Source organism: Melopsittacus undulatus, chromosome 1, assembly GCF_012275295.1.
Source record: "Melopsittacus undulatus isolate bMelUnd1 chromosome 1, bMelUnd1.mat.Z, whole genome shotgun sequence".
In the NCBI taxonomy this organism is placed as follows: domain Eukaryota; kingdom Metazoa; phylum Chordata; class Aves; order Psittaciformes; family Psittaculidae; genus Melopsittacus; species Melopsittacus undulatus.
The window spans coordinates 805,520-825,272 of record NC_047527.1 but is presented as its reverse complement, the minus strand read 5'-3'; the positions used below and the strand labels follow the sequence as shown (position 1 = coordinate 825,272).

The window sequence follows — 19,753 nt, the reverse complement described above, 5'->3', positions numbered from 1 at the left end:
GCATCCCGGTGCCTGCGCATTCCCGCATCCCGGTGTTCCCGTGTCCCGGTGTCCCTGCAGTCCCCTTCCCGGTGTCCCCGCATCCCAGAATCCCGGGGTCCGCATATCCCCGTGTCCCGTTCCCGGTGTCCCTTTATCCCCGTGTTCCGGTGTCCCCGCATCCCAACATCCCCATGTCCCAGTGGTCCCGGTGGTCCCATTCCCTGTGTCCCTTTATCCCCCTCATCCCCATGTCCCGGTGATCCCGTTCCCAGTGTCCCTTTATCCCCCTCATCCCCGTGTCCCGTTCCCAGTGTCCCTTTATCCCCGCATCCCGGTGCCTGCGCATTCCCGCATCCCGGTGTCCCTGCATCCCCGTGTTCCGGTGTCCCCGTATCCCAACATCCCCATGTCCCAGTGGTCCGGTTCCCTGTGTCCCTTCCTCCTCCCGTATCCCCGTATCCCAGTGGTCCCGATGGTCCCATTCCCAGTGTCCCTTCCTCTCCCGCATCCCCGTGTCCCGTTCCCGGTGTCCCTTTATCTCCGCATCCCGGTGTCCCTGCATCCCCGTGTTCCGGTGTTCCCGTATCCCGACATCCCCGTGTCCCAGTGGTCCCGGTGGTCCCATTCCCAGTGTCCCTTTATCCCCCTCATCCCATGTCCCAGTGGTCCGGTTCCCAGTGTCCCTTTCTCCTCCCGTATCCCCGTGTCCCGTTCCCAGTGTCCCTTTATCCGCCTCATCCCTGTGTCCCATTGCTCCCCATTACCCCATTGCCCCTATTGCCCCCATAGATCCCCATTGCCCCCATTGCTCCCCATTGCCCCCTTCCCCCATTACCCCCATCACCCCATAGCCCCCATTACCCCCCATTGCCCCCCATTACCCCATTACCCCCATGCTCACCCCCCGCTCCCTCCCATGTCTCCGTCTCCTCTCCGGTTCCCTTCGGGTCTGGCTCCGGCTCCGTCCGGGGCCGTTAAATCCCGGAGGGGGAGGGGAGGAGCCGGGGGGGGGGGGGGGGGCCGGGCAGCCAACGGGGACCGGGACCGGATCCCGGCGGCCAATCACGATCCAGTCCGGTCCCAGTGGCCAATGCCGATCCAGCACCGGGAACGGGACCGGATCCCAGCGGCCAATCACGATCCAGGACCGGGACCGGGACCGGATCCCAGTGGCCAATCACGATCCAGGACCGGGAACGGGACCGGATCCCGGCGGCCAATCACGATCAGTATGGACCAGTATGGACCAGTGTGAACGGTGTGAACCGGTATGAACCAGTATGGACCAGTGCAATCCAGTATGAACCAGTGTGAACCAGTGTGAACTGGTATAAACCAGTATAAACCAGTATGAAGCAGTGCAACCCAGTATAAACCAGTATGAAGCAGTGCAACCGAGTATAAACCAGTATGAACCAGTGCAACCGAGTATAAACCTGTTTAAACCAGTATGAACCACTGCAACCCAGTATAAACCAGTATGAACCAGTGCAACCGAGTATAAACCAGTGCAACCCAGTATAAACCAGTTTAAACCAGTATGAACCAGTGCAACCCAGTATAAACCAGTGCAAACCGGTACAACCCAGTATAAACCAGTGCAAACCAGTATAACCACTAAGACACTGCTGACCCAGGCCAGTATAACTGGTACAGCACCGGTGACCCATCCCAGTATAACCAGTAAGGCACCAATGCCCCATCCCAGTATAACCAGTAAGACACCAATGTCCCATCCCAGTATAACCAGTAAGGCACTGCTGACCCATCCCAGTATAACCAGTAAGGCATTGCTGACCCATCCCAGTATAACCAGTAAGGTACCAATGTCCCATCCCAGTAGAACCAGTAAGGTACCAATGCCCCATCCCAGTATAACCAGTAAGGTACCAGTGACCCATCCCAGTAGAACCAGTAAGGAACCAATGCCCCATCCCAGTATAACCAGTAAGGCACCAATGCCCCATCCCAGTATAACCAGTAAGGTACTGCTGACCCACCCCAGTATAACCAGTAAGGCACCAATGCCCCATCCCAGTATAACCAGTAAGGTACTGCTGACCCATCCCAGTATAACCAGTAAGGCACCAATGCCCCATCCCAGTATAACCAGTAAGGCACCAATGCCCTATCCCAGTATAACCAGTAAGGCACCAAAGCCCCATCCCAGTATAACCAGTAAGGCACCAATGCCCCATCCCAGTACAACCAGTCCAACACTCCCTATTGAACCCTCCTGCCTCCGCCGTCATGACGTCAGCGCGCCGTCTGAACCAGCTCCCTTGCGCCCCCTGCCGGACCGGAGGATCCGTCCTGTTGGGTACCGAGGGTTTGGGATGGGATTGGGATGAGTTTGGGATGGGTTTGGGATGGGTTTGGGATGAGTTTGGGATGGGTTTGGGATGGGTTTGGGATGGGTTTGGGATGGGTTTGGGATGGGTTTGGGATGAGTTTGGGATGGGTTTGGGGTGGGTTTGGAATGAGTTTGGGATGGGTTTGGGATGGGGTTGGGATGGGTTTGGGATGGGTTTGGGGTGAGTTTGGGATGGGTTTGGGATGGGTTTGGGGTGAGTTTGGGATGGGTTTGGGATGGGTTTGGGATGGGTTTGGGATGGGTTTGGGATGGGTTTGGGGTGAGTTTGGGATGGGTTTGGGATGAGTTTGGGATGGGTTTGGGATGGGTTTGGGATGAGTTTGGGATGGGTTTGGGATGGGTTTGGGATGGGTTTGGGATGGGTTTGGGATGGGTTTGGGATGAGTTTGGGATGGGTTTGGGGTGGGTTTGGGGTGGGTTTGGGATGGGTTTGGAATGAGTTTGGGATGGGTTTGGGATGGGGTTGGGATGGGTTTGGGATGGGTTTGGGGTGAGTTTGGGATGGGTTTGGGATGGGTTTGGGGTGAGTTTGGGATGGGTTTGGGGTGAGTTTGGGATGGGTTAGGGATGGGTTTGGGATGGGTTTGGGGTGGGTTTGGGATGGGTTTGGGGTGGGTTTGGGATGGGTTTGGGGTGAGTTTGGGATGGGTTTGGGATGAGTTTGGGATGAGTTTGGGATGAGTTTGGGATGGGTTTGGGGTGGGTTTGGGATGGGTTTGGGATGAGTTTGGGATGGGTTTGGGGTGAGTTTGGGATGGGTTTGGGATGGGTTTGGGATGGGTTTGGGATGGGTTTGGGATGAGTTTGGGATGGGTTTGGGGTGAGTTTGGGATGGGTTTGGGATGGGATTGGGATGGGTTTGGGATGGGTTTGGGATGGGTTTGGGGTGGGTTTGGGGTGGGTTTGGGATGGGTTTGGGATGGGTTTGGGGTGGGTTTGGGATGGGTTTGGAATGAGTTTGGGATGGGTTTGGGATGGGGTTGGGGTGAGTTTGGGATGGGTTTGGGATGGGATTGGGATGGGTTTGGGATGGGTTTGGGATGGGTTTGGGATGGGTTTGGGGTGGGTTTGGGATGGGTTTGGAATGAGTTTGGGATGAGTTTGGGATGTGTTTGGGATGGGTTTGTGATTGTTTGGGATGGTTTTGGGATGAGTTTGGGATGGGTTTGGGATGGGGTTGGGATTGGAATGGGGTTGGGATGGGTTTGGGATGGGTTTGGGGTGGGTTTCGGATGAGTTTGGGATGTGTTTGGGATGGGTTTGGGATGAGTTTGGGATGGGTTTGGGATGGGTTTGGGGTGAGTTTGGGATGAGTTTGGGATGGGTTTGGGATGGGTTTGGGATGAGTTTAGGATGGGTTTGGGATGGATTTGGGATGGAGCAGTGCTCTCTATTGATGGGCCCTGCCCCGTGGCTTCAGCACCATCCTGGCACCAGCTGCTCCCAGTGCATCCGTCTGGCTCATCCCAGAGCCCGAGTGCGAGCATATGGGAATGGGAATGGAATGGGAATAGGAATAGGATGGGAATGAAATGGGAATGGGAATAGGAATGGGGATAGGATGGGAAATGAATGGGGATGGGAATGGAAATAGGAATAGGATGGGTTAGAGTTAGGGTTAGGTTTAGGGTTAGGGTTTGGGGATTCCCGATCCCAGTTTTGTGATTCCCGATCCCAGTTTCGTGATTCCCGATCCCAGTTTGGGGTTTCACAATCCTGGTTTGGGGGCTCACGATCCCCATTTTGGGTTCTTGGTCCCAGTTTTGCGAATCCCGATCCCAGTTTTTGGGTTCCCATTCCCAGTTTGGGGTTTCCCCATCCCTGTTTTGTGATTCCCGATCTGTTTTGGGATTCCCGATCCTAATCCGGGGGGTCCCACTCCCAGTTTTGAGGTTCCCAATCCCCATTTTGGGGTTCCCAATCCCAGTTTTGGGATTCCTGATCCCAGTTTGGGGATTCCCCATCCCCATTTTGCAATTCCCGATCCTGGTTTCTGTGTTCCCGATCCCAGTTTTGGGATTCTCCATCCCAGTTTTTGGGTTCCCAGTCCCAGTTTTGCGATCCCTGATCCCAGTTCTCGGATTCCCGATCCCAGTTTTGGGATTCCTGATCCCAGTTTTGGGATTCCCGATCCCAGTTTCAGGGTTCCCAATCCGTTTCTGTATTCCCAACACCAGTTTTGTGGTTCACGATCCTAGTTTGGGGGCTCCCGATCCCAGTTTTGAGGTTCCCAACTGCAGTTATGGGGATTTCCAAACCCAGTTTCTGTGTTCCCGATCCCAGTTTTTGGGTTCCCAATCCCAGTTTGTGATTCCCAATCCCAGTTTTTGGGATTCCTGATCCCAGTTTGCGATTCCTGATCCAAGGTTTTGGGTTCCCGATCCCAGTTTTGGGATCCCCGATCATGGTTCTCGGATTCCCGATCCCAGTTTCCGTATTCCCAGTCCCAGTTTTGGGATTCCCAATCCCAGTTTGGTATTTCCAGTCCCAGTTTTTGGGTTCCCGGTCCCAGTTTTGCGATTCCTGATCCCAGTTCTCGGATTCCCAATCCCAGTTTTGGGATTCCCGATCCCAGTTTTGTGATTCCAGATCCCAGTTCTCGGATTCCCGATCCCAGTTTTTGGGTTCCTGATCCCAGTTTTGGGATTTCTGATCTCAGTTTTGTGGTTCCCAATCCCAGTTTGGGGATTCCCAAATCCAGTTTTTGGGTTCCCAAACCCAGTTTTGGGATTCCCAATCCCAGTTTGCAATTCCGGATCCCAGTTTTAGGGTTCCCGATCCCAGTTTTGGGATTCCCAATCCCACTTCTTGGGATTCCTGATCCCAGTTTGTGTCTTCTTTGCCCCCACTTTGTGTCTCCCAGCCCCAGTTTGGGGGCTGCCGCATCCCAATTCCCGGCTCCGCTCCCACTTCCAACATTCCCAATCCCACAAGGACCTGGATTGGACTTGGAAAAACCAAAACCACTTTTATCAGGGGCCTGGAGCCCCCCCTGCCATTCCCATCGGGAATCATCTTGGGGCCAGGAATGGGACCAGTCCCTTCCCATCCTCATCCCAAGCCCTTCAATAGCCTCCAAGCTGCGGCCAAGGGGATCCCGGGAGCCGCATCCCGGCCCGGATCCCATGGGAATGCCGGAGGTCAGCGGCGGCTCCGGGCTCCGCTCCGGCCTGGATCCCATGGGAATGCCGGAGGTCAGCGGTGGCCCTCGGAGTTGAGGATGTAGTAGTCATGGACGTACATGAGGACGGCAATAGGCTGCCCGATGATGAGGGACATCCACACGGCAGCATTCCCGTAATTCCCACGCAGGAACTTGGACACGAACCAGGCCAGAGGGATCTGGAATGGGATGGGAATGGGGTAGGGATGGGATGGGAAGGGAATGGGATGGGAATGGGATGGGGATGGGATGGGGATGGGATGGGGATGGGGATGGGGAGGGAATGGGATGGGGATGGGGAGGGGATGGGGTGGGAATGGGGTGGGAATGGGGTGGGAATGGGGAGGGGATGGGGAGGGGATGGGGAGGGATGGAGAGGGAATAGGGAGGGAATGGGGTTAGGATGGGATGGGGTGGGAATGGGGTGGGAATGGGGTGGGAATGGGGAGGGGATGGGGTGGGAATGGGATGGAAATGGGAAGGGAATGGGGCAGCCCCATAGGAGCCCCATTGTGTCCCAGGGGACCTGGGCACCAATGGCTCCCGACCAGTCCCACACTGGGGACCCCCCTTCATCATCATCATCGCATTGGGACCCCCCCATCAACACCCTCACATTGGGGACCCCCCCTCATCATCACATTGGGGCCCCCCCATCATCATCATCATCATCATCACCACATTAGGCATCCCCCATCATCACACTGGGGACCTCCCTTCATCATCATCATATTGGGGACCCCCCTTCATCATCATCACATTGTGTCCCCTCCTTCATCATCATCACCCTCACACTGGGGACCCCCCCTCATCATCATCACATTGGGGACCCCCCTTCACCACATTGGGGACCCCTCCTTCATCATCATCACCCTCACATTGCCCCCCCCATCACCTGTGGGGACCATTCCCCACATCCCCATCATCTCAGTGCCCCCCCCCCTTCGAGGACCCCCCCATTTTAGGGGTCCCCCCCATTTTAGGGACCCCCCCCATTTTAGGGGTCCCCCTATTTTAGGGGTCCCCCCATATTAGGGGTCCCCCATTTCAGGGGTACCCCCCCCATTTTAGGGGTCCCTCCATATTAGGGGTCCCCCCATTTTTGGGGTCCCCCCCATTTTAGGGGTCCCCCCCATACCTGTGCTGCCATCCCCATGAATGCCCAGAGCCGGAACATCTTGAGGGGGACGCTCACCAGGTACTGCAGGGATAGGGGTCAGCCCCATAGCAATGGGGGGGGGGGATTTGGGGTGCAGGGGGGGGCCCCCCCAAAACTGACCTCATGGAAGAAGGCAGAGGCCAAGAAAACAGCCACTTGAGCCCACCATCTGCTGGCTCCTCTCTTGAGCATCGGCTTGTAGAAGTGCCTGGGGGGGCACCCCGAAAATGGGGTCGGGGGGGGACCAGCACCCCAAAACTGGGGTCCCGGCACCCCAAAACTGGGGTCCCAGCACCCCAAAACTGGGGTCCCAGCAGCCATAAATGGGGTTCAGGGGGGTCCCAGAACCCATAAATGGGGTTCAGGGGTCCCAGCACCCCAAAAACTGGGGTCCTGGCACCTATAAATGGGGTTCAGGGCATCCCAGCACCAAAACACTGGGTTCAAGGGGTCCCCATAAATGGGGTTCAGGGGGCCCAGGACCACAAAAAAGGGATTTAGGGGTGTCCCAGTACCCCAAAAAAGGGGGTCCCAGCACCCAAAATTGGGGTTCAGGAGGTCCCCATAGATGGGGTTCAAGGGGGCCAGGACCCCAAAAATGGGGTTTAGGGGGGTCCCAGCATCCCAAAACCGGGGTCCCAGCACCTATAAATGGGGTTCAGGGGGGGTCACAACACCCCAAAATGGGGTCCCAGCACCCATAAATGGGGTTTAGGGCATCCCAGCATCAAAACACTGGGCTCAAGGGGTCCCCATAAATGGGGTTCAGGGAGTCCCAACACCCCAAAAACAGGGTCCCAGCACCCATAAATGGGGTTCGGGGGGCCAGGACCCCAAAAATGGGGTTTAGGGGGGTCCCATTACCGCATAAATGGGGTTCAGGGCATCCCAGCACCAAAACACTGGGTTCAAGGGGTCTGCATAAATGGGGTTCAGGGCGTCCCAGCACCCCAAAAAAGGGGTTCAGGGGGGCCAGGACCACAAAAATGGGGTTTAGGGGGGTCCCAGCACCCCAAAAATGGGGTTCACAAGGGTCCCAACACCCCAAATCCGGGGTCCCAGCATCCCAAAAATGGGGTCCCAGCACCCAAAAAAAGGGGTTCAGGGGGGTCTCAGTACCCTAAAAATGGGGTTCATGGGGCCCAGCACCCCAAAAACGGGGTCCCAGCACCCATAAATGGGGCTCAGGGGGTCCCAGCACCCAAAAATGGGGTTCAGGGGGGTCTCAGCACCCATAAATGGGGTACAGGGGGGTCCCCATAAATGGGGCTCAGGGGTTCCCAGCACCCATAAATGGGATTTAGGAGTCCCCATAAATGGGGTTCAGGGGTCCCCATAAATGGGGTTCAATAGGTCCCCATAAATGGGGCTCAGGGGGTCCCTATAAATGGGGTTCAAGGGGTCCCCATAAATGGGGTTCAGGGGGACCCCATAAACAGGGCTCAGGGGTCCCAGCACCCATAAATGGGGCTCAGGGGGTCCCCATAAATGGGGCTCAAGGGGGTCCCAGCACCCATAAATAGGGTTTCAGGTGTTCCCAGCACCCATAAATGGGATTTAGGGGGGTCCCATCACCCATAAATGGGGTTCAATGGGTCCCCATAAACGGGGTTCAGGGGGTTCCCATAAATGGGGCTCAGGGGGTTCCCATAAGTGGGGTTCAGGGGTTCCCATAAATGGGGTTCAATGGGTCCCCATAAATGGGGCTCAGGGGTTCCCATCACCTGTAAGTGGGGTACAGTGGGGTCCCCATAAATGGGGCTCAGGGGTCTCCCCCCCCCTACCTGAGGCACCACTTGTGGACAGGGATGTTCCAGTTCTGCCAGAAGTAGGTGACAGATTCCGAGTTCCTGATGGGAATGGGATGAGGATCCGGATGCGGATGGGGGGGGAGGGGAGGGGGGGGGGGGGAGGGGAGGGGGGGGGATGGGGGGGGAGGGGATCCCGGGAACTCACCACCAATCCCGGTAGAATTCCCGGTCCCCAAACTGCATCACTTCAGCCACCACATTGAGGCAGGAGTGGAAGAACCAGTAGAAGAAGATGAGCCAGATGAGGTGGTTTGGGACCTGCAATGGGATGGGATACATGGGGTCAATGGGATCGGAGCAGGGATGGGGTCAATGGGGTCACACAGGGATGGGATCACACAGGGATGGGATCTGTGGGATCAGGAACGGATGGAGCAGGGAGGGGATCACACAGGGATGGGATCAGAGCAGGGATGGGGTCAATGGGATCAGGTAGGGATGGGATCAGTGGGATCAGGCAGGGATGGGGTCAATGGGATCAGTGGGATCAGGCAGGGATGGGGTCAATGGGATCAGGCAGGGATGGGGTCAATGGGATCAGGCAGGAATGGGGTCAATGGGATCAGTGGGATCAGGTAGGGATGGGATCAATGGGATCAATGGGATCAGGTAGGGATGGAATCAGTGGGATCAGGCAGGGATGGTGTCAATGGGATCAATGGGATCAGGCAGGGATGGGATCAATGGGATCAGGGAGGGATGGAGCAGGGAGGGGATCAGGCAGGAATGGGGTCGATGGGATCAGTGGGATACAGCAGGGATGGAGCTGGGATGGAATCAATGGGATCAGGCAGGGATGGAGCAGGGATGGGGTCAATGGGATCAATGGGATCAGGCAGGGATGGGGTCAATGGGATCAATGGGATCAGGTAGGGATGGGGTCAATGGGATCAGGTAGGGATGGGGTCAATGGGATCAATGGGATCAGGCAGGGATGGGGTCAATGGGATCAATGGGATCAGGTAGGGATGGGGTCAATGGGATCAATGGGATCAGGCAGGGATGAGGTCAATGGGATCAATGGGATCCCCCCGGGGGGTCAGGCACTCACAGCCAGCTTGAGGAGCCGCTCAATGATCCGGGAATAGTCCATATCCTGTGGGAGAGAGATGGGAACAGGGATGGGATGGAGCAGGATGGATGGGATCAATGGGAGCAGGTAGGGATGGGAACAGGAATGGGATGGAGCAGGATGGAGATGGGATCAATGGGAGCAGGTAGGGATGGGAACAGGGATGGGATGGAGCAGGATGGATGGGATCAATGGGAGCAGGTAGGGATGGGAACAGGGATGGGATGGAGCAGGATGGATGGGATCAATGGGAGCAGGTAGGGATGGGAACAGGGATGGGATAGAGCAGGATGGATGGGATCAATGGGAACAGGCAGGGATGGGATGGATGGGAACAGGGATGGGATAGAGCAGGATGGATGGGATCAATGGGAGCAAGTAGGGATGGGAACAGGGGAAGGATGGGATGGAGCAGAGATGGATATGGGATCAATGGGAACACGCAGGGATGGGATGGATGGGAACAGGGATGGGATGGAGCAGGATGGATGGGATCAATGGGAACAGGCAGGGATGGGAACAGGGATGGGATGGAGCAGAGATGGAGCATGGATGGAGATGGGATGGGATCAATGGGAACAGGCAGGGATGGGAACAGGGAAAGGATGGGATGGAGCATGGATGAAGATGGGATGGGATGGGATCAATGGGAACAGGCAGGGACGGAATGGATGGGAATAGGGATGGGATGGAGCATGGATGGAGATGGGATGGGATGGAGCAGGCAGTGATGGAATGGGATCAATGGGAACAGGGATGGGATCAATAGGAACAGGGATAGGGTGGAGCACAGATGGAGATGGGATGGAGCAGGTGGTGATGGAATGGGATCAATGGGAACAGGGATGGGATGGATGGGAACAGGGATGGGATGGAACAGGGATGGAGATGAAACATGGATGGAGATGGGACAGGATGGAGCAGGTAGTTATGGAATGGGATCAATGGGAACAGGCAGGGATGGAATGGTAAGGATGGGAGCAGGCAGGGATGGGATGGATGAGATCATGTAGAGAATCATGTCCCACAGGCAGGGATGGGATGGAGCAAGGATGAGGTGAATGGGACCAAGCAGGAATAGGGTCAATGGAATCAATGGGATCTGGCAGGGATGGTATCAATGGGATCAGGAAGGGATGGGATCAATGGGATCAGGCAGGGATGGGATCAATGGGATCAGGAAGGGATGGGATCAATGGGATCAGGAAGGGATGGGATCAATGGGATGCAGCAGGGATGGGATCACTGGGATGCAGCAGGGATGGGATCACTGGGATCAATGGGATCACTGGGATCAATGGGATGCAGCAGGGATGGGATCAATGGGATCAATGGGATGCAGCAGGGATGGGATCAATGGGATCACTGGGATCAATGGGATGCGATCAATGGGATCAATGGGATGCATCAGGGATGGGATCACTGGGATCAATGGGATGCAGCAGGGATGCAGCAGGGATGGGATCACTGGGATCACTGGGATCAATGGGATGGGATCACTGGGATCAGTCAGTGCCCCCCCCTCACCCGAAAGGGTTTCATGGAGTTTCGGATCGTCGGCACCATCCACTGCAAGGGAAGAGCTGCTGGGACCTGTGCCCCCCCCTGCACCCCCACAGTGGGGCCAGGACCCCCCCCCCCCCAGTACCTGTTGGATCAGCCCCACCTGCAGCTGCATGAAGAAGAGCTGGAAACGGGGGGGGGGGATCAGCACCCCCAGATCAGGGACCCCCCACCTCCAGCCCCCCCCCCTTTATGTCCTTATCCCAAGGTGTCCCCCCCCCAATTCCAGATCCCCCCAAATCATCTGGGCGCCCCCCATCATCCCCCCAACTTAGGGACACCCCATCAGCATAACCTTAGGGACCACCCCCCCATCACTCTCCACCTTAGGGACCCCCCCATCATCATCATCACCTTAGGGACCCCTTCCCATCACCCCCCCCACCTTAGGGACCCCCCCATGAGCATCAGCTTAGGGACCCCCCCAATTCCCCCCCCACCTTAGGGACCCCCCATCATCATTATCACCCCAGGGACCCCCCCCATCACCCCCCCACATTAGAGACCCCCCCATCAGCATCACCTATGGACCCCTTCCCATCACCCCCACATCATCATCATCACCCCAGGGACCCCCCCCATCACCTCCCCACATTAGGGACCCCCCCATCATCATCACCTTAGGGACCCCCCCATCATCACCACCCCATTGACCCCCTCATCCTCATCCTAGCCCCGCCCCCCAGCCCCCCCCCCAACTCAGGCCCCCCCTCCCAAGCCCCCCCCATCTCAAACCATCTCAAAGAGGCGCCGCAGCAGGAAGCGCTTCCGGATACGAGGGGATCTGGGGAAGTTGAGCTCATAGCAGAGGGTGGGGGCGAAGAGGAAGTAATAGAGATCTATGGGGGGGGGGCATCAGCATCACATCAGGGACCCCCCATCATCATCATCATCATCATCAGCTTAGGACCCCCCTCCCATCATCATCATCAGCATCACCTTAGGACCCCCCCCATCATCATCATCAACTTAAGGACCCCCCTCCCATCTTCATCACCATATTAGGGACCCCCCATCATCATCATCACCTTAAGGACCCCCCCCCCATCATCATCATCACCTCAGGGACCCCCCTCCCATCATCATCATCATCTTAGGGACCCCACCCCATCATCATCATCATCATCATCATCACCTCAGAGTCCCCCCTCCCATCATCATCACCTTAGGGTCCCCCCCCCATCATCATCATCACCTTAGGGACCCCCATCATCATTATCATCACCTTAGGGACCCCCCATCATCATCATCATCACCTTAGGACCCCCCCATCATCATCACCTTAGGGACCCCTCCCCCCCCATCATCATCATCACCTTAGGGCCCCCAATCATAATCACTTTATGGACCCCCCCCCATCATCATCATCACCTTAGGGACCCCCCATCATCATCATCATCACCTTAAGGACCCCCCATCATCATCATCATCACCTTATGAACCCCCCCGTCATCATCATCACCTTAAGGACCCCCCATCATCATCATCATCATCACCTCAGGGACCCCCCTCCCATCATCATCACCACCTTAGGGACCCCCCCACATCATCATCATCATCATCACCTTAGGGACACCCCCATCATCACGTTAGGGACCCCCCCCATCATCATCACCTTAGGGCCCCCACATCATCATCATCATCATCATCATCATCATCATCATCATCATCACCTTAGGAACCCCCCATCATGATCATCACCTTAGAGACCCCCCCACCATCATCATCATCATCACCTCAGGGACCCCCCCATCATCATCACCTTAGGGCCCCCCCTCCCTCACCCCCAGCACTCACTGCTATAGGTCAGGTTGTCTGGGTACGAGACCTCGCTCATCCCAACGTCCCCATTGGCATTCCTGCCCTCTGGAACTGTGGGAAAGGAAAAGGGGGGGGGGGACACAAGGACCATGAGGACCCCCCATGGGTGTGAGGAGCCCCCCAGGACCCCCCCATTGCAAACCTTGGTCCTTGGCCTCCCGGCACCAGCGGTTCACATCCCGGAAGGAGAAGAGCTTGAGGAAGAGGATGGTGTAGATGGCGAGTGCGAAGACGGAGCCCACTGTGGGATATGGGATGGGAAGGGAGGTCAGTGGGTGTCAATGGGGTCAGTGGGTGTCAATGGGGTCAGTGGGAGTCAGTGGGGTCAGTGGGTGTCAATGGGATCAATGGGAGTCAATGGGAGTCCATGGGATCAATGGGAGTCAATAGGAATCCATGGGGTCAATGGGGGTCAGTGGGAGTCAATGGGAGTTAATGGAAATCAATGGGGTCAGTGTGATCAATGGGAGTCAATGGGAGTCAATGGGGTCAATGGGGTAAGTGGGATCAATAGGATCAATGGGAGTCCATGGGAGTCAATTGGGATCAATGGGGTCAATGGGATCAATGGCAGTCAATGGGGTCAATAAGAGTCAATGGGAGTCAATGCAGTCAATGAGAGTCAATGAGAGTCAATGAGAGTCAATGGGGTCAGTGGGAGTTCATGGGGGTCCATGGGGTCAGTGGAGGTCAATGGGAGTCAATGGGGTCAATGGGGTCAACGGGATCAATGGGGTAAATGGGGATCAATGGGGATTAATGGGAGTCCATGGAAGTCAATGGGATCAATGGGAGTCAATGGGATCAATAGGAGACAGTGGCAGTCAGTGGGGGTCAATGGGGTCAATGGGAGTCAATGGGGGTCAATGGGGTCAGTGGGAGTCAATGCTCGTCAATGGGAGTCAATATGGTTAATGGGGTCAATGGGAGTCAATGGGATCAATGGGGTCAATGGCAGTCAATGGGGTTAATGGGAGTCAATGGGGTCAATGGGAGTTAATGGGATCAATGAGAGTCAATGGAGTCAATAGGGTCAAAGGGGTTAATGGAGTCAATGGGGTCAAAGGGAGTCAGTGGGGTCAATGCGATCAATGGGAGTCAATGGGAGTCCATGGGGATCAATGGGGTCAATGGGGTCAGTGGAAGTCAATGGGACTCAATGGGGATCAATGGGAGTCCATGGGAGTCAATGGGAGTCAATGGGAGTCCATGGTGATCAATGGGAGTTAATGAGGACCAATGGGGATCAATGGGAGTCACTGAGAGTCAATGGAATCAATGGGATAAGTGGGATCATTAGTGATCAATGGCCCCTGCCCCCATATCCTCACCGGGGGTGATGGAGCTGACAGCGAGCACGGTGCCGGCCGGGAAGCAGAGGATGGTGATGAGGTTGAGAGCATGGAGGAAGGCTCCGGTGGCCTCGGACATTGAGCCCTATGGGGGGGGGGGGGTTATAAGGGATGGGGGGGGGGCACACAAAGGGGGGTACCCCCCCCCCCCCAAGTCCTCACCGTTGCCAAGCGCCTCTCCAGGGCCAGGGCTACCAGGGCGAAGACGTTGGCCACTGGTAATGGGGGAGGAAGAGGAGGTGAGGGGGGATGAAGGCAAAGGGGGGGGTCAGGGCCCCCCCCCATCCCCAGGGTGTTAATGGGGGGAGGAAGAGGAGGTGAGGGGGGATGAAGGCAAAGGGGGGGGGGTCAGGACCCCCCCCATCCCCAGTGTGTTAATGGGGGGGGGGGCACTCACCGATGATGAGGCACAGGGAGGGCCAGGAATAGGGATCCTTCAGGAACAGGGACACGACTTGGATGGGATCCACCAGGATCCCGTACCTGAGCCATGGAGAGGGGGGGGCATGGGATGGGGGGGGGCACACACCCCCCCCCCCCCCCCCCAATGCTTCCCAATGGGATGGTCCAAAACTGCCCCCCCGTAATCCATTGGGAACCCCCCCGGGGGGGGCTGGGGGGGGGGGGCCCAGCCCCATAGAGGGGTCTGGGGGGGCACTGGGGGGCAATAAGGGGGTAATGGGGGGGGTCATTGAGGCAATGGGGTGGCAATGGGGGGCAATGATGGGGCAGTGGGGGGGTCACGGGGGGTCGTAGGGGAAATGGGGGGGCAACGGGGGGGGCATTGGGGAAATGGGGGACAATGAGGGGGCATTGGGGGGCAATGGGGGGGTCAAGGGGGGGCAATGAGGGGGTTCATTGGGGGTCATTGGGGGGCAATGGGGGGCAATGGGGGGCATTGGGGGGCAATGGGGAGCATTGGAGGGGTCACTGGGAGGGCAATGGGTGGGTCATGTGGGGGGTCCTAAGGGCAATGGGGGGGCACTTGTGGGGTCACTGGGGGGGTTATGGGGGCAATGGGAGGGGCACTGGGTTGGGCACTGAGGGGGTCCTAGGGGCAAAGGGGGGGTAATGGGTGGGCACTGGGGGGGGCATGGGGCAATGGGGGGGACTGGGGTGGTCACTGGGAGGGCAATGGGGGTCAATGGGGGGTCACTCTGGGGGGCACTGGGGGGAGTCACTGGGGGGGTTATGGGGGCAATGGGGGTCACTATGGGGGTCACTGGGAGGGCACTCGAGGGGTCACTGGGGGGGTCGCGGGGGGGGGTCAGTGTTTGGGGGGGGGAGGGGCTCTCACTTGATGAGGTTCTCCAGGAAGAGCCGAGCATTGCTGAGGATCTGGGGCAGGAGAAGGGAATGGGGGGGGGGGCACCGCCAAAACCCCCCTTCAGACACCCCCTAACCCCCTCCCCCCCTTCAAACACCCCCAACCCCCTCCCCTCCCCCCCTCCCCCCCTTCAAACACCCCCCAAACCCCTCCCCCCCCATTGCCCCCCCATTAAACCCCCCCATCTCCCCTTCCCCCTCCCCCCTTCCCCTCCCCTCCCCCCCCTCTTGCGCCACCCCCACTGTTGCAGCACCCACACGTGGTTGGGACACGAGGGCCCCACCCGGGGGGGGGAGGGGAGGTCACAGCCCTGCCCCCACCCCCCCGGGGCACAGGGTGAGGGGGGGCATGGGGGGGAATGGGGGTCATAGGGGGCTCCATGGGGATCTATGGGTGCCATGGGGGGGTTCATGGGGGTCTATGGGTGCCATGGGGGGTCTATGAGGGTCTATGGGTGCCATGGGGGGTTCCATGGATCCATGGGTGCCATAGGGGGCCATGGGTGATATGGGGGGTCCATAGGGGTACAATGGATCCATGGGCACCATGGGGGTGTCTATGGTACCATGGGTGCCATAGTGAGCTCCATGGGGGATCCATGAGGATCTATGGGTGCCATGGGGGTGTCCATGGGTGCCATAGGGGGCTCCATGAGGATCCATGGGTGCCATAGGGGGTGTCTATAGATCCATGGGTGCCATGGAGGGCTCCATGGGGGAATCCATAGGCGGTGGTGCCATAAGGGGCACCATGGGGGGGTCCATGGATCCATGGGTGCCATGAAGGGGTCCCTAAGGATCTATGGGTGTCCATGGTGCCATAGGGTGTCCATGGGTGCCATGAGGGGCTCCATAGACGGATCCATGAGGATCTATGGGTCCCATTGGGGGTATCCATGGAGGGGTCCATGAGAATCTATGGGTGCCATAGGGGCCTCCATGGGGGGTTGTCCATGAGGGTCTATGGGTGCCATGGGGGGCTCCATGGGGGCGTCCGTGGGTGCCATAGGGGGCTCCATGGGGGGGGTCCATGAGGATCTATCAGTCCCATTGGGGTACCCATAGATCCATGGGTGCCATAAGGGGTTCCATGGCGGGTACCATGGATCCATGGGTGCCATGAAGGGGTCCCTAAGGATCCATGGGTGCCATAGGGAGCTCCATGAGGATCTATGGGTGCCATGGGGGGGGGTGCATGAGGATCTATGGGTGCCATGAAGGGGTCCCTAAGGATCTATGGGTGCTATAGGGAGCTCCATGGGGGGGGGTCCATGAGGATCTATGGGTGCCATGGTGGGCTCCATGGAGTATCCATGGGTGCCATGGGGGTGTCCATGGGGGTGTCCATGGGGTCTCCATGGGGGGGCCATACGGGGTGTCCATGTGGGGGTGCCCATGGGGGGGTGCCATGGGGGGGTGTCACATGGGGCATCACATGGGGTGTCACATGGGGTGTCCATAGGGTGCCATGGGGTGTCATGGGGGTCTCCATGGGGGGGGTCACATGGGGTGTCCATAGGGTGTCCATGGGGTGTCATGGGGGTCTCCATGTTGGGGTGCCCACAGGGGTGTCACGTGGTGTGTCACGTGGTGTGTCACGTGCTCACTCACCAGCATGACCACGCACCAGTTGAGCACCCCTCGGTAATTGCTGTACCCGCTGGCGGAGCTGAGCAGGGAGTCCTGCAGGCGGTGGCACCTGGGGTCAGGGGTCAGGGGTCAATGGGGGGACAGGGGGTCAGGGGGTCAATGGGGGGTCAGGGAGTCAATGGGGGAGGGGCAAGGGATTAGTGGGGGAGGGGCATAGGGTCAATGGGGGGAGATATGGGGTCAATGGGGGAGGGGCATGGGGTGAATGGGGGAGGGGCATGGGGTCAATGGGGGGATATGGGGTCAATGGGGGAGGGGCATGGGGTCAATGGGGGGATAAACATGGGGTCAGTGGGGGGAGATGGGGTCAATGGGGGAAGGTCACAGGGTCAATGGGGGAGGGGCATGGGGACAATGAGGGGAAAAATGAGGTCAATGGGGGAGGGGCATGGGGTCAATGGGGGAGGGGCAAGGGGTCAATGGGGGTATATGGGGTCAATGGGGGAGGGGCATGGGGTCAATGGGGGAGATATGAGGTCAATGGGGAAAGGGCATGGGATCAATGGGGGAGGGGCACGGGGTCAATGGGGGGATATGGGATCAATGGGGGGTAACATGGGGCCAATGGGGAGGACATGGGGTCAATGGGGGGAAAATGGGGTCAATGGGGGGAAAAATGGGGTCAATGGGGAGGGATATGGGGTCAATGGGGGAGATATGGGGTCAATGGGGGGGAAAAGGGGGTCAATGGGGGTGTATAGGGTCAATGGGGGAGGGGCATGGGGTCAATGGGGGGGGAAAAATGGGGTCAATGGGGGAAAAATGGGGTCAATAGGGGGACATGGGGTAAATGGGGGAAGGACATGGGGTCAATGGGGGAGGGACATGGGGTCAATGGGGAGGGGCATGGGGTCAATGGCGGAGAGGACAGGGTCAATGGGGGGGAAAAAATGGGGTCAATGGGGTAGATATGGGGTCAATGGGGGAGAGGATGGGGTCAATGGGGGGACCCCATTGGGGGCAATGGGCACAGGACAGAACCAATACACGGGGGGGGGGGGGGCACAAAAGGGAGGGGTAAAAGGGGTTCAGGGGGGGGTTCACGGGGGGTTCCCCCACCCCACAAGAGCCCCTCCCCCCCCCGGGGACACCTTTGACCCCCCCCTCCCCCCCCAGTTCTGGTGTGGGTGTGGTGGGGGCAGAGTCCCCGGATAACAACGGGGGGGGAGGGGGGGTCACGGGGTCAGCCCCACCCCCACCGCACCCCAAGGAGGGAGGGGGGAGGGGGGGGTCACGGGGTCAGCCCCTCCCACACCGCACCCCAAAGGAGGGGGGGAGGGGGGGGTCACGAGGTCAACCCTTCCCCCACCGCACCCCAAACTGGGGGGGGAGGGGGGGGTAAACTTCCTGCCCCCCCCTTTTGCTCCTCAGTTTGGGGGGTCCCGAGGGGGGGGGAGGGGAATAGGACCCAACAAGGCAATGGGGGGGGGGACACCCCCAAACCCCCCCTTTAAACACACCCCAACCCCCTCCCCCCCAACCCCCCTTCAAACCCCCCCCTAAACTCCTCCCCCCAAACCCCCCCTTTTAAACCCCCCAACCGCCTCCCCTCCCCCCAGCCCCCTCCCCCCCCTTCAACCCCCCCAAACCCCCCCTTTAAAACCCCCCCCAACCGCCTCCCCTCCCCCCTCAAACCCCCCTTTAAACACCCCCTCCCCCCTGCCCCACATTCAAACCCCCCCAACCCCTCCCCCCCAAACCCCCCTTTACAGCCCCCAACCCCCTCCCCCCCCTAAAACCCCCCCTTCAAACACCCCCAGCCCCCTCCCCCCCCATTCAAACCCCTCCCCCCCAAAACACATCCCCCCCCAACCCCCCCTTCAAACACCCCCATCCCCCTCCCACCCCCCCCAACCCCCCCCTTCAAGGCCCCCCCTTCCCCCCTGGCCCCCTCCCCCCCATCTCCCCCCTCCCCCACCCCCGTTACCGGAACTCATGCTCGGGGGTCTCGCTGCCCACGTGACCCCTCTCCGGGGGGGGGGTGCGCGCTCCCCGAGCCCCCCCCGCGCCGCCGCCGCGCGCCCCCCCCCCCCCCCCCCGGAGCCCGCGGTCGCGGTCGCCCATGGCCGGGCCCAGGCCCCGTGTCCGCTCCTGGCCCCGCCCCCTGCCCCCGCTCAGCCAATGGGAGGCGAGGAGAGGCGGGGCGGGGAGAAGGATGGGCCAATGGGGAGGGGGGATTGCGGGGACTGGGAGCCAATGGGGAGGCGGGGAGGGGAGGAGATGGCCAATGGGAGCTATGGGGGGCAGTGGGGGGTACAGAGGGGGTTATGGGGGCAATGGGGGCTATGGGGGGCAATGGGGGGTTATGGGGGGCAATGGGGGCTATGGGGGCAATGGGGGGGTTCAGGGGGGTGCAGGGGGGATTATGGGGGGCAATGGGGGCTATGGGGGCAATGAGGGGGTTCAGGGGGGTGCAGGGGGGATTATGGGGGCAGTGGGGTCTATGGGGGGCAATAGGGGGTACAGGGGGGGCAATGGGG

General features: G+C 58.9%; 1 protein-coding gene across 1 annotated transcript; it reads right to left on the bottom strand.

Annotated features, from left to right (window-relative positions):
* Nucleotides 1-5,329: 5,329 nt before the first annotated feature.
* DGAT1 (diacylglycerol O-acyltransferase 1) lies at nt 5,330-19,337 on the bottom strand. The gene is made up of 17 exons (XM_034068869.1): nt 19,201-19,337; nt 17,235-17,322; nt 15,595-15,635; nt 14,695-14,780; nt 14,460-14,512; nt 14,277-14,382; nt 13,088-13,186; nt 12,922-12,996; nt 11,860-11,963; nt 11,210-11,248; nt 11,089-11,130; nt 9,541-9,585; nt 8,635-8,747; nt 8,463-8,528; nt 6,799-6,886; nt 6,658-6,720; nt 5,330-5,698 (listed from the first exon to the last, which is right to left on the bottom strand). Exons 1-17 carry the CDS (start codon nt 19,335-19,337, stop codon nt 5,552-5,554), a joined length of 1,392 nt encoding a protein of 463 aa, XP_033924760.1. The 3' UTR covers nt 5,330-5,551.
* Between the last annotated feature and the right edge of the window lie 416 nt (nt 19,338-19,753).

Coding starts and splice junctions, on each gene's coding strand:
- DGAT1 (XM_034068869.1), bottom strand. CDS start 19,337: ATGGGCGACCGCGACCGCGGGCTCCGGGGGGGGGGGGGGGGGGCGCGC. Junction 15,636..17,234: donor ACTGGTGCGTGGTCATGCTG/GTGAGTGAGCAC, acceptor CTCCTGCCCCAG/ATCCTCAGCAATGCTCGGCT. Junction 9,586..11,088: donor ACTCCATGAAACCCTTTCGG/GTGAGGGGGGGG, acceptor TCTCTCCCACAG/GATATGGACTATTCCCGGAT.